General features: G+C 45.0%; 1 protein-coding gene and 1 non-coding gene across 2 annotated transcripts; both read left to right on the forward strand.

Annotated features, from left to right (window-relative positions):
* Positions 1–574: 574 nt before the first annotated feature.
* Eif5 (eukaryotic translation initiation factor 5) lies at positions 575–7,996 on the forward strand. The gene is made up of 12 exons (XM_051151782.1): positions 575–733; positions 849–1,042; positions 1,942–2,221; positions 2,334–2,415; positions 2,662–2,834; positions 3,117–3,228; positions 4,322–4,464; positions 4,938–5,096; positions 5,426–5,587; positions 5,860–6,024; positions 6,549–6,683; positions 7,596–7,996. Exons 3-12 carry the CDS (start codon positions 2,150–2,152, stop codon positions 7,683–7,685), a joined length of 1,293 nt encoding a protein of 430 aa, XP_051007739.1. The 5' UTR covers positions 575–733; positions 849–1,042; positions 1,942–2,149; the 3' UTR covers positions 7,686–7,996.
* Positions 3,567–3,692, forward strand: LOC127197306 (small nucleolar RNA SNORA28). Its single transcript, XR_007831646.1, has one exon. It is a non-coding gene; the product is annotated as a small nucleolar RNA SNORA28 (small nucleolar RNA).
* Positions 7,997–13,967: the final 5,971 nt, after the last annotated feature.

A 13,967-nucleotide genomic window follows, 5' to 3' on the forward strand; every position in this document is an offset into this window, starting at 1 on the left:
CTGGGTTGGGATGGGCAAGTGGCCCTAGACGTGGCGGCTCAACACCTGGGAGGGGAGTAAGCAAACTCCGAGGCACAGCCGGACGTTCCTAGGGTCGGGATCACACCACGACGCACGTTCGGGGGACCCAAGTTACACACAAAAGGTAGCGTTTCCATCCTGGGAAACCTCAGAGCCACGAACACGGAGTCTCGGTTAGTCAACAGCCTTGCTCCCCGAGCTCACGGAGAGGCACCATATGGGATGACAGACCCGGGCCGGGTGGGGGAAAGGGTGGTGGGGAAGAGCACCGGGAGCTGCACTTTCGGGGGAGCCTGGCGGGGTCAGGACGAGCAGCGGGGTCCCCTGTGGCCCGAAGCCAACGCTACGCGGCGGAACGACTCAGCCCCACCCCACGGGAGGAATAGGCGAGCGCCATATTGCCTGAACACCTAAACTCACAGCGGAACCCGGGTATCGCGAGACCGCGAAGGCCTCTGGGAAGGACAGAGGGGGAAGGGAAGGGAAGGAAGCGGGCACAAGCGGGAGGCGGGCCGAGACCAAGAGTGGAGCCCCAGGAAGTGGAGGGCGGGGAGAAATGCGATTGACGTGCCTACTAGCCAATGACAGGCGACATCGGGAGGTCCGGCGGCCAATAAGCAGTTGCTGCCCGCTGCAGGGGGCGGGACCCGGGGCCGAGGGTAGCTTGAGCGCGGCGGCGGCGTTGTTCAGTCAGAGCGAGAACATTCCAGAGGTGAGTCCGCGGGGGGCGGTGGCCCGTGCCCCTGCCCTGCCCTCCCGCCCCTCCACCCCGCGGGCCGCTGGCGGGGCCAGGCGCCGCCCGCGGCTCACGGCCGTGTCCCCGCCAGGTCGCCAGGCTCGGCGCTGCTGGTGTGGACGCGGACGTCGCTGGGACAGCCCCTCCCGCTGCTCGGCGGCGGCACCTGCCCAGCCGCCCCTCCGCTCGCCACCCGCCCCGCCGCTCCGGACCCGGTTTCCAGCGCCTCTTCCTCCCAGTCCCGGGCGAGCCGCGTTGGGTTTATGTCTTTATTTGACGAAAACGGTGAGTCGCGGGCGGCGGGCCATGGCGGCGGCAAGATGGCGGCGCGGCCGCGTGACCTGCCGCGCGTGTGGCGCAGTTTGGGGGGTGGGGGAGGCGGTCTCCGCGGGAGCGCGCGCGGGCGGGCGGGCGGGCGCGTGTGCCGGGGCCGGGCTGAGTCAGGCGCGGGGCTCGTTTGTGACTCAGGGAGGCCGCACCTCTGCCCCGCCGGCCGCCGGAAGTGGGAGGCCAGGCGACAAGCTCTTGCTGTCGTGTAGCCATGGGGACGAGGGCGAAGGTCGGCCGTGCGCGGAGGGAGCGAGCGGGCGGGCGGGCGGAGGGGGAGTCCGGGCGCGGCTCCGGCCGCGTTCCTCGTGCTCCGACGGAGCCAATGGCTCCTGGCCTGGACGCGCCGCCCCGAAGCCACCCGGAGTCGCCGCAGCCGCAACTTCGCGGTTGTCAGGTCCGGCTCGACGTTTCCCGTTTCCCAACGATGGCGGCCGGGGGAGGCGCGATTGGAGAAGTTGTTTGCTCACTGGCTTGAGCTGAGGGCGAGAAGGGCCCGCAGCCCCTTTTCGGCAGTTACAGCACGGTCACCCGGCAGGAGCAGCCTGTGACTCGCCGGTGGTCTTTTGGTCTGACAAACTCACGGCAGCTGAGGGAGCAGGGTTTGTGTTTCGTGTTGTTTCCCTTCGAGTGTTTATTTCCTGGCCACAGTCTCAGCTCTTCTTGGCAAAATGGTGGCCTCCTGGGCTCCTCGAGTTGTGCTTAGTTGTGCTTTGTTACGTGGGAATGGAATGTCACCTGCTCTCCCACGCGGGGTGTTAATTATGCGGGGGTACTCGGGGACAGGAATTAACTCCAGATAGGAATGATGCTAAACCCGTGGGGGTGTTTGTGTGTTTTCTCCTTTTCTCTTTCAGAGCTGTTGCGCAGCCATTGGTACCTGTATTGGGGAAACATAGCATACAAGCAAGAAGCCTACAGCCTCAGTGGCGAAAATTTTTTCATGTCAGAGACCGAGAACTCTTGCAGTCGTTTATGTCATCCCTTCTTCTCCAGACAGAAGATACCAAAAAGTTGCAATCAAAGATCTGTTCATCTTATTGATAAAGTCACTAATAAGCCAAAATGTCTGTCAACGTCAACCGCAGCGTGTCAGACCAGTTCTATCGCTACAAGATGCCCCGTTTGATTGCTAAGGTAATGCTGATAGTCATTTTAGTAGGAACTTGGTCCATTATGCTCCATGGGTTTTGAAAGGTTGTATTTTACAGGGAAGACAGTGCAAAATTGAAATTCTTATTTTCTTTAGGTTGAGGGCAAAGGAAATGGAATCAAGACAGTTATAGTCAACATGGTTGACGTTGCAAAGGCGCTTAATCGGCCTCCAACGTGTAAGTAAAGCTTGGAGAAGCCTGAAAAAGGTATATTATGGATATAGTGTTGACAGTCTTTGAGCTATACATCTTTCTTCAATCATATTGTTAACTAGCAAGTGTGGAACTTTGGACCTACTTTATTGGGTGTCATTAAACCACCTGGCTCCATCTCAATGACCTTGTAATTTTAAGACACGGTGAGTTTTTGTATGAATGCTCTTGTGTAGCTTTGGTTAACTCTAATGAAATGTCTTTATATAGATCCCACCAAATATTTTGGTTGTGAGCTGGGAGCACAGACCCAGTTTGATGTTAAGAATGACCGTTACATTGTCAATGGATCTCATGAGGCGAATAAGCTGCAAGACATGTTGGATGGATTCATTAAAAAATTTGTTCTCTGTCCTGAGTGTGAGAATCCTGAAACAGATCTGGTGGGTGCCTTTAAGGTTTTTGTTTGTTTGTTTGTTGTTTTTTGTTTTGTTTTGTTTTTTGTTTTTTCCATTAAATTCTGTATTTGCTTTTGTGATAACAGTTTCATGTTCCTGAGAGAGCACAGCAGACTTGTTAGAAAATGCCTTCTGTTAAAATTAAGCTACCATGAACAAAATTTGTGTTACGCTAGTGTTTTAGATGTCTTCTGGCATTTTTACATAAACTACTGTACAATTTTCATCTTAAACTATAGATGACACTTGTTTTTGCTTTTTTGGCAGCATGTCAATCCAAAGAAGCAAACAATAGGTAATTCTTGTAAAGCCTGTGGGTACCGAGGCATGCTTGACACACATCATAAACTCTGTACATTCATTCTCAAAAACCCACCTGGTAAGTCTTAACAAAATGACTATTGGACTACTACAACAAAGACTTTTGTTACTTTATATATCAATGGACTTGGTTTTTAATGTGTGGGGGTAGTTTTTCCAGACAAGGTTTCTCTGCAGTTTTGGCTGTCCTTTGTATACCAGACAGGCATCTGCCTCCTAAGTCCTGGGATGATTGGCTCTGGACTTCCTGCCATAAGACATTATTTGTTTCGTGTAACAGTAAAAGTGGAAAAGGTTGCAAAAGTCATTCATAAAATAGCTTATGATGCAAACTCCTCAAAGGTTCTACTGTTCTAGAACTGAGGCTATTAAGTTACAGTGACTTTAAAGCATTGCAAGCAACACTCTGTGGCAGATGGACAAAACTGTCTGACACAATTTGAGCTTGCTATAGCAAGAAAGTCTAACCTATTCCGGTGTTCTCTTCCCCGTGAGACAAGCCGTTATATAGGCTCAAACAAACGTTTTGATTGTTGGATTTGTTGAGTTGCTCTGCTTTTAGATTTTGTTTACATCTTTGGGGCAAGCTACCTGATTGAGGCATTTTCATTATATAGACCTTGAAATAGTTTAATATTCCCAGTACTATGTATGCTATTATTGCTTTGCCTTATTTCATAACCCATGAAATGCAGTTAGTAAATTTATTTGATATCTGAATCCCTTCAGAATTCTCTCATGGTTTTTCAAGACAGGGTTTCTCTTGTGTAACAACCCTGCTGTCCCAGAACTCACTTTGTAGACCAGGCTGGCTTCAAACTTATATCCAATTACCTCTGTCTCCTGAGTGCTAGGGCTAAAGAAGTGCAGAATTGTTTGGGGTTTTGTGGGGGAAGGGGGGTGTTTTGGTTTTCAAGACAGTTTCTCTGTGTAGCCATGGCTGTCCCAGACTAGTTTTATGGACCAGGCTGGCCTTGAACTCACAGTGATCTGCCTTTCTTCCCCTCCCCAGTGCTGGGATTAAAGGTGTGTACCACCATGCCTGGCTCAGATTTTTTTTTTTTTTTTTTTTTTTAAATTTTGTGCTGAGAGGGTAGGATTTAAATCTGATAGTAAAACATAAAACTAAGTTAACTCTTGTTTTCTTGTAGAGAATAGTGACAGTGGTACAGGAAAGAAAGAAAAGGAAAAGAAAAATAGAAAGGGCAAGGACAAGGAAAATGGATCCGTATCCAGCAATGAGACACCACTACCTCCACCACCAAATGAAATGAGTCCTCCTCCACATCCTGTGGTGAGTTTAGGGCACTTAAATTTGTCTGGAAAGCCGGGTGTAAACTTACTGTGTTCCCTTTCTCTCTTCCTCTTCGTCTGTGTCCCTTGTATCTGTCTGTCTCTCTGGGGTGTCCCTCTCCCCTTCTCTGCCCATGCTCACTTAATAAACCTCATATAATCTAAAGCAAAACTTACTAATGTTAGCTTTCTAATGGTTGGGTTGTTTTTCAAGATAGCTTCTCTGTGTAGCCCTGGCTGTCCGGGGCTCAAAGATGTCCACTTGCCTCTGCCTCCCAAGGGCTAGGATTAAAGCCATGCCTCACCACGCCTGGCTTGATTGGTTTTTTCCTGCTTAGCATTCCTTTGTTTTTGTTTACACTGATATGAAGGATACCATTCCCTGGGCTGATAGGTAATAGTCTTCGGACAAAAGTGCTTGGTCCTGTGGTGACTAATTAGCAGTATTTATGTCTTTGCTTTCTGTATAAACAGGAGGAAGGCAATGACGAGGACTGGGGGGAGGACACAACCGAGGAAGCTCAGAGGCGCAGAATGGATGAGATCAGTGACCATGCAAAAGGCCTGACACTCAGCGATGATTTGGAAAGAACTATAGAAGAGCGGGTCAACATCCTGTTTGATTTTGTTAAGGTAAATTGGCATAGTTAACTTTCAGGTGTCTTTGAATTTATTTGGTATCTGTTGTTTTTGTTTTCAGTCAATACCTTCTCTATAGCCCTGGCTATCCTGGACTCGTGTAGACCAGGCTAGCCACAAGCTCACAGATATCTGAGTCTCTGGTACCACCACACCCTGCCATCCTTTGAATGTTATTAATACAAGGCTTGTATTTACTTTGCTTATTCACAAAATGTATTGGAAGGAAGTACAGTGGGTATTGAACTGTCTTTGGAAAGTCATAGATTGCATAGAAATTCTGGAGAAAGTACTGCTCTCAAGCACACATGTTTTATTTCCAGAAAAAGAAAGAAGAAGGCATTATTGACTCCTCTGATAGAGAAATTGTGGCTGAGGCAGAAAGGCTGGATGTAAAAGCCATGGGGCCTCTTGTTCTGACTGAAGTTCTCTTTGATGAGAAGATAAGAGAGCAAATCAAGAAGTACAGGCGCCATTTCCTAAGAGTAAGAGATTTTTTTTTTTTTAAGATTTGTAAATAAAGATGGTGACCTTAAAGCTGTGGCTTTAAAATTGCCTCAGCTCACTATATTGTCATCCTGAAAATAGATAAATGGCCGCTTTATAAAGTTTGGGAGCACCTGCAAATGGTAAGGGTGTCTGTGCATTAACGTTTTTGAGCTACTGCTAAATGTTCTATGCCTTAAGAAAATGAATATGCTCAGATACTAAAGTACCTTAGAACAGGTAGCTGATTATTGATGCTGTCTACTTGCAGTTTTGTCATAACAACAAAAAGGCTCAGCGGTACCTTCTTCACGGTTTGGAATGTGTGGTAGCAATGCATCAAGCCCAGCTGATCGCTAAGATTCCACACATCTTGAAGGAGATGTATGATGCAGACCTTCTAGAAGAAGAGGTCATCATCAGCTGGTCAGAAAAGGTAGGTGGCACATGGTTGTGTTGCCAAGTTTCAGAAGTATCAAAACAGCTTATAAAGAAGTTGTGTCTAATACCGAGTCCTGTCTACATTAAGTTGAATTCCTGTGCTTATCTGAGTCTCTTTGTAGTTAAGGCAGCAAGGTGGTTTAGATTTCCTGTGTGTGTGTGTGTGTGTGTGTGTGTGTGTGTGTGTGTGTGTGTGTGTGTGTGTGTGTGTGTGTTTTCTGTGCTACTGAAGATAAGAGTATGTTACAGGCCTTTTTTTTTTTTTTTTTTTTTTTTTTTTTTTTTTCTTTTTTTTCTTTTTGAGACAGAGTCTCTGTGTAGCCTTGGCTGTCCTGGACTCACTTTGTAGACCAGGCTGGCCTCAAACTCACATTGATTCACCTGCCTCTGCCTCCTGAGTGCTGGGATTAAAGCTGTGTGCCACCACACTCGGCTGACACAAGCCCTTTAAATGGCTAACTGTACAAGTAATTTAAGTTATATTTTCAAGTCTTAACTAAGAATTCTGGACTTTTTTAGGCCTCTAAGAAATATGTCTCAAAAGAACTTGCCAAAGAGATTCGTGTCAAAGCAGAACCATTTATTAAATGGTTGAAGGAAGCAGAGGAAGAATCATCTGGTGGTGAGGAAGAAGATGAAGATGAAAATATTGAGGTAAATGACAGAAAACATGTTAAATACTTGGTTAGCATTGTATGTTAAGAGATCTTATGTCACCTTCATCCCCAGACAGGGTTTGTTTGTGTAGACTAGCTAGCCTGGAACTGAGAGAGATCTGCCCACCTCTGCCTCCAGGGTAGAACACTAGGAATAAGGGTGTACATCACCCCCAGCCATCTATTTGGAGGTCAGAGTAGACTTGGGACAGGGTTTCTCTGTAGCCTTGGCTGTCCTAGACCAGGCTGGCCTCGAATTCACATGGATCCACACTGCTCAGGGTAGAGAGATATAAAGGTAGTGTTGTGATGAGGCGATTGGGGTAGTTCCAAATTTCAGTTTAAGGGTAAAACAAAGCTTAAACTTTCCATGGGTAGAGGAGACAGGTTTTGTATGTATTGCTGGAGATAGAGCATAGTAGGTAAGCATTTTTTCTAAACCTTGAGCCTCTTCCAGCCCTGAAAAATAATTAGATGAGTACAATTACAACCATAGACATTTCCCCTTATGCATAATTTAAGATAAAGCCAGATATGGTGGCATACATCTTTAATGCTAGCACTCATGAGCAGACAGTCTCCTGAATTCCAGGACAGTCAGAGGCTATGCAAAGAAACCCTGTCTCAAAAAAGTCAAAATGAGGACTAAATAGATGGCTCAGCGGTTAAGAACATTGTCTGCTCTTCCAGAGGTCCTGAGTGTCATTCCTAGCTGACAACATACATACTAGGATCTGATGCTCTTCTGTCATGTAGATAGAGCCCTTCTGTACATAACGTAAATATTTTTTAAAAGTCATAAAGGAAATGATGGGAAGGCTTGGGGGGAGGAAAGGGTAATGGAAATACTTTAATTCTCAAGAAATAACAGAAAAAAGAATTTCTGTATTTAATTGATGTATCTTATCAGGTGGTATATTCGAAGACTGCCAGTGTACCAAAAGTTGAAACTGTGAAGTCTGACAACAAGGATGATGACATTGATATTGATGCCATTTAAAAGGATGGATGCAACTTAGCTTAACAGTGTAATGCTGCAAAATATTCTCCATTATCAGCCAGAAGTGCAACATGTATGTGCAAGAGCTAAAATGGCTTAACATCATGCTACACTTGATACTAAAATTATTACTGTGAGTGGTCTATAATTAAGCCCAGTGAGACATCTAGGGAGTCCATACTTAACAGTGAGCAGTTGTAGTTTGCTTATTTATAGCATGTTTCTTTTGGAAAAACTAGTGGTGGACACATTTGGATCACATTTATACAGTTACAAAAAAAATAAAGATTTGATTTTGGTCATTCTTCAGACGTTGGGCTCTGAATGGCTTATACTCAAGTAACTGGCTACTTTTAGGATGTTACACCATTTAACTTAAGGTCCTTGACCCTGATAGATTGTTATGTGCTGAAAGTTGCAGAATGCAAACAATTGTAATTGACCTTACCCAGCCATTAAGAAATGAAGTATTTTAAAAGTTGTATCACTAGTCCCAGTCAGTTAGGATTCTTGTCATTCTAAGGAAGACTGATAATTAAATGGCAGTGTGACATCCTTATGAGAAGTAAAAATGACCTGTGTGTCCTATGGTTTTAAGAACAAGTTTTGAAACTTGGAGTAGTTTGTGTCCACTCACCCCAAATTGTCTTTAGAGTCATGTGCATTGTACATTGGATGAGCCAGGGAAATTATTAACAAATAAGTATTTTGTGTGTGTATAGTGGGTGCTTCGTATTGAGAGAAAAGCTTTGAGGTGTGATTAAATCGTAAACTCTAATTCTATTTGGGAGAAACAGGGGGGAAGGTGCACTTAATTTCTAACTAAGACAGCATAATTTTTCAGCCTTTACCCTTAAATTATAATTTCAAGATGTTTAGACATACTGTATCTTGTGTTTGATGTGTTCCCCCTCCCCCCAATATTAGGGTTTATTCTTTAATTCCTTTTACTTTGGATATAATAACTTGTACTTCAGATTTCGGTTGCTATCTTGCCAAAATAAGTGTTATTGTGTCTCAAGCTTGATTCCCTTCCCCAATTGTCTTACTTAAAGAGAAAGTTGAAATCATACTTCTGAGTCAGAGCCTATATTTTGGTGTAAGACTTGGGATCTCTTTTTACTTCACATTGAATATAGCTGGGTATCTGAGAGGTCCAGTGATAGCCACTGGGTGGGTACAGTTAGCTAAGGCCTGACCAGCCCATTCAGAGCCTTGGACTTCAAACACAAGTGAATTCTTTACCCACTAGTTGGTGTAGGCTCCATCTGGGCTCCTGACTATATTTGAATATTTGTCTTTCACGTGACATTTAAAATAGCACATATTTCTTTCCACAAAAGTGCATTCTGGGAGTTAAGAGCCCACATGGTTAATTTTGTGTGGTGTACGAGCTCATACATCAATTCGATTTTATACTTTGTGTCATCCATCTCACAGATTATAAGACTTTAATAAATGTGTATGCAGGAAAAACTTTGCATTCAAATCACACAAACATTGAGAAAAAGGGAAACCTTGATATGAGTCTGAGGGCGGAACAGGAGCCATATACCTAGAATGGTAGCAAGGGAATGTGCTATGTCACACCAAAGAAGTGGTACTTGAAAAGTCCCTTGTCTCCTGGGTTTCAGGTTCTTTGTTGCATGGTCAGCCCCTCCATATTTCACCGTTTTCTGAGCTTCTCAAGGGGATCAGTGCATTCAGCCTCACGCTGGCAAGATTTTTGTCTTAGAGCTGTTGCTGTTAAAGTTGTTCAACACTGAAGAAGGGGCTTGGGCTTCAGCCACTGTTCATTCTGGTGCCAAACCAGTAGGATTCCAATTCACACAATCTGAGTTTATTCATGGAGGTTAACCTGAGAGGAGTAATCCTTCACTGCTCTATTGAGGTGTCTTAAAGTTTCCTGTTTCAAACAGCTGCGTTACTTGATTAAAACAATGTTAAAATTAAACTTTTGTCTCTGCTTTGTCTAAGCTATGTTTTCATTTTATTGTGAGTAAAAAGCACTGAAAGATGCCCAGTATTACAGCTCATGATTGGATTTGGGTGTTGGGTATTCCATGGAGAGTACATCAGCTGTATGTGTAAATCAACCCTATGTATGAAAACAGGTCGGTGGGCTGGGCATTGTGGTGCACACCTTTAATCCCAGCACTAGGCAGATCTCTTGAGTTAAAGGCCAGGGAGTCCAGGACAGCCAGGGCTACACAGAAAAACCCTGTCTCAAAAAACCAAGTTGGTGATTTCATTGTGTCACTGGACTTTTCCTCCCCTCTATCTAAATAACATGTTTACTAGGGGATTCTGACTCCAGTGATTGTAGCAAATTCTTTCTTCCCCTGGATTCTTAGACGATTTGTGAAGCCCTAGGATGCAGGTACTGAGATTGGCCTTGAGTTTGCTTTCATCTCCCATGCATGTTCTATTTACACATACGGAGGCCAGGGTACTAAAGCCAACATCTTTGTGACTACCCTCCAGGTGCTGGGATTACATACAGGTCTATGTCACCAAACCTAGCTCATACCCTCAAAGTGTGAAGCAAAAGCTAATCAGCACCATAATAAAAATACCCACTAGAAACAAACAACAAAAAAAAGGCCATTATACAGTTTGTTGGAAGATGGGCTAGACTGAGGTGGGAGAATCACCCTGTTGTAGAGTGGTGTACTGCTGGCACTTACTTGGGAATGTGCCAAACATGGAAACTTTAGACCAAAGCTGAAGCAGGAGCCTGGCTACAAAGCAGTCAGAAAGGGCTTCTGGACCCTGAACTGCTCACCCAGCTGCTGAGGAAAGGTAGAGAAGGGGAAATGAGCCAAAAACCAAGGACCCCCTAAACAGCTTTGCAAGCGATTTGCTGGGCTGCTGTAACAAAGGACCACAGCAGCCTACACCCAGGCCAGTGTGGGGCTCTGAAACTACAACCAGTGTAAATTGTGGGCCCTTTTGTAAAAGAGACTCTGGTGTAGCCTCAAAGTGAACGGTCTTGAGAGCATGTTCTGCAATGCCTGAGGTTTATCCTAACCCTCTTGCTGAGCAGTTTGGACTAAGAAGAGTTCTTCAATGAGTGTTGGGTCAAATAAGGACTGGCTGCTCTAACAGCATGCAGGTTCAGCACCCACGTTATCACAACACTTAACTCCAGTTCCAGGGAATTCAACACCTTTCCTGACTATGGTATACATACATAATTGTAGGCAAAACACTCATACACCTAAGATAATAGGTTTTGGCCAGGCATGGTAACACTTGAAGGCGGAGGCAGCTGGATCTTTGTGAATTTGAGAGCAGTGTAAGAGAGCCCTCTATGCGGAAGGAGGGAAAGCAGACTATTGCAGAAGACCAGAATTCAGTTTCCAGCACACATAGCAGGTGGCCCAGAACCATCTGTAACTCAAAGTGTCCTCTGGTCTCTATGGGCACTATACTCGTGTTCTCATGCACAAACCCACACACAGACACCAATATAATGAAAGCTACGGCTGGGTGTGGTGGCCCAGGCCTTTAATCCCATCCCTGGGGAGGCAGAGGCAGGCCTGGCCTACAAAGCGAGTCCAGGACAGCCAAGGCAACCCTGTCTCAAAAAAAAAGAAAAAGAAAAAAACCAATGTATAATAAATTTTTTTCAGCTAGGAATACCTTTAATCCCAGGCTGATAGATCCCTATGAGTTCAAGGCCAGCCTAGTCTACATAGTTCCTAGTCTACATAGTTCCAGGACAGCAGGATGCATACGTAATTTACGTGTATGCCTGTGTCAGTGTTAGTATGTGCAGGTGCCCGCAGAAAGTGTCAGACCTAGACTTAGACTCAGCTGTGAACCATTTGCTGTGGCTTCTAAGAACTGAACTCCAGTCTTCTGGAAGAATAGCAAGCCATCTTAATCACTGAGCCATATCCAACCCTTGGTCATTGTATTTTATCACAGCAATAGAAAACAAACTAGGTGGCTAGAGAGATGGCTCAGCCCCAGAGGTCCTGAGTTCAATTCCCAGCAACCACATGGCGCCTCACAACCATCTATACTGGAAATTGATGCCCTCTTCTGGCCTGCAAGTGCTCATACAGATAGTGCACTCATACATAAAGGTAAATAAAACCTTAACAAACAAGCTAGCTGCTATCAATGGATGAACATGCTCAGAAGACATGAAATAAAGCACCTCATCCAGCCAGTTCCTTAAAGCACTAACAATCAATGCCATATTTTTAGACAAGAACTGAGATCTAAAAACAAAACAAAATGGGCTAGAGAGATGGTCCAGTAGTTAAGAGCACTAGCTGCTCTTCCAGAGGACCCAAATTCAAGTCCCAGCACCCACATGGCAGCTCAAAATATCTGTAATTCCTGTTTCAGGGAATCAGACACCATCACATATACACACATGCAGTCACAACAGTAATGTACCTCAAAATAAAGATAAATATTAATGCCGGCAGTAGTGGCACACACCTTTAATCCCAGAATTCGGGAGGCAGAGGCAGGCGGATCTCTGAGTTCGAGGCCAGCCTGGTCTACAAAGTGAGTCCAGGACAGCCAAAGCTACACAGAGAAACCCTGCCTTGAAAAACAAAACAACCCAAAAGCAACAACAGCAAGATAAATATTAACAAATAAGCCCAAACAAAAACCCACAACAAAAAGGAACAAACATCATGAGCCAAAGCAACTTGGAGAGAAAAGTGTTTATTTCAGTTTATATGTTCCAGGTGCAATTTATCATTAAGGGACTTCAAGACAGGGACCCAGAGGCAGGAACTGAAATGGTGGAGGCCACGGAGACCTGCTGCTTCCTGGCTTGCGTCCCTTGGATTCTCCAGTTTGCTTGCTTTTTATTTATTTATTTTTTTTTTTATTTTTTATTTTTAGACAGAGTTTCTCTGTGTAGCCCTGGCTGTTGGCCTTGAACTCACAGTGATCCACCTGCCTCTGCCTCCTGAGTGTTGGGATTAAAGGCCTGCGCCGCTGCCGCCCAGCCCAGATGTCCAGGGAGCTCACTATCTTAGTTCCAGGCCATCCTGCTCTACAGAATGAGTTCCAGGGCAGTCAGGCAGGCCTGTACAGAGAAACCCTGTCTCAAAAAATAAAACAAATCAATCATGATTCAAAGGATTGGCCCCACAGACTTGACCACGGGCCAGTCTGATAGAGGCAATTTCTTAGCTGGGACTTCCTCTTCCCAGGTACTCCAGTTGACAAAACAATCACCAACCAGCATAGCTTAGATTTGAGGAAATGTATCTGAGAAGTGGTCATGGGCTCACCTTCAAAGGAACTTGTTTTCACTGCTGGTGCTGCTCTCTGCAGACACCCTACCCCACACCTGACCCTCATCACCGATTGTGTTTCTGAGCACTGATTGTGTCAGCTCCAGGCCATACTCCCCTGCAGAGAATTGCCTCAGCAGCAAACTGTGACTGACAGACACTGGTGGGCACTTGTGAAGGGGTGGCGTGGGGGGATAATTATAAAATACTTGAGGCACTCCTTGCCTCAAGCTAGTATCAAATTCAGTCTTTGGCCTTGGTGGCCATTCTAAGTTGTGAACTTGACTACATCTGGAATTAAAAACCAATTGTCTGTGTATACCTGTGAGGTTTTTGTTTTTAAGATTTATTAATTGGGGGCTGGAGAAATGGCTCAGCAGTTAAGAGCGCTGACTGCTCTTCCAGAGGTCATGAGTTCAATTCCCAGCAACCACATGGTAGCTCACAACCATCCATAATGAGATCTGGTGCCCTCTTCTGGCATGCAGTATATGCAGGCATAATACTGTATACATAATAAATAAATAAATAAATAAATAAATAAATAAACATTTTTTTTTTAAAAAAGATTAGCCAGGCATGGTGGCACACGCCTTTAATCCCAGCATTTGGGAGGCAGAGGCAGGTAGATCGCTGTGAGTTCAAGGCCAGCCTGGACTACAAAGTGAGCCTAGGACAGCCAAAGCTACACAGAGAAACCTTGTCTCAAAAAACAACAAAAAAGGGCTGGAGAGATGGCTCAGTGGTTAAGAGTGCCACCTGCTCTTCCAGAGGTCCTGAGTTCAATTCCCAGCAACCACATGGTGGCTCAGAACCATCTATAATGAGATCTGGTGCCCTCTTCTGGCGAGCAAGTTTTTGGTTTTTTTTGTTTTTTGTTTTCTTTTGTTTTTTTAAGATTTATTTATTCATTATTATGTATACAGTGCTCTGCCTACATGTATACCGATAGGCCAGAAGAGGGCATCGGATCATATTATAGATGGTTGTGAGCCACCATGTGGTTGCT

Source organism: Acomys russatus, chromosome 1 (assembly GCF_903995435.1).
Source record: "Acomys russatus chromosome 1, mAcoRus1.1, whole genome shotgun sequence".
Lineage (NCBI taxonomy): Eukaryota > Metazoa > Chordata > Mammalia > Rodentia > Muridae > Acomys > Acomys russatus.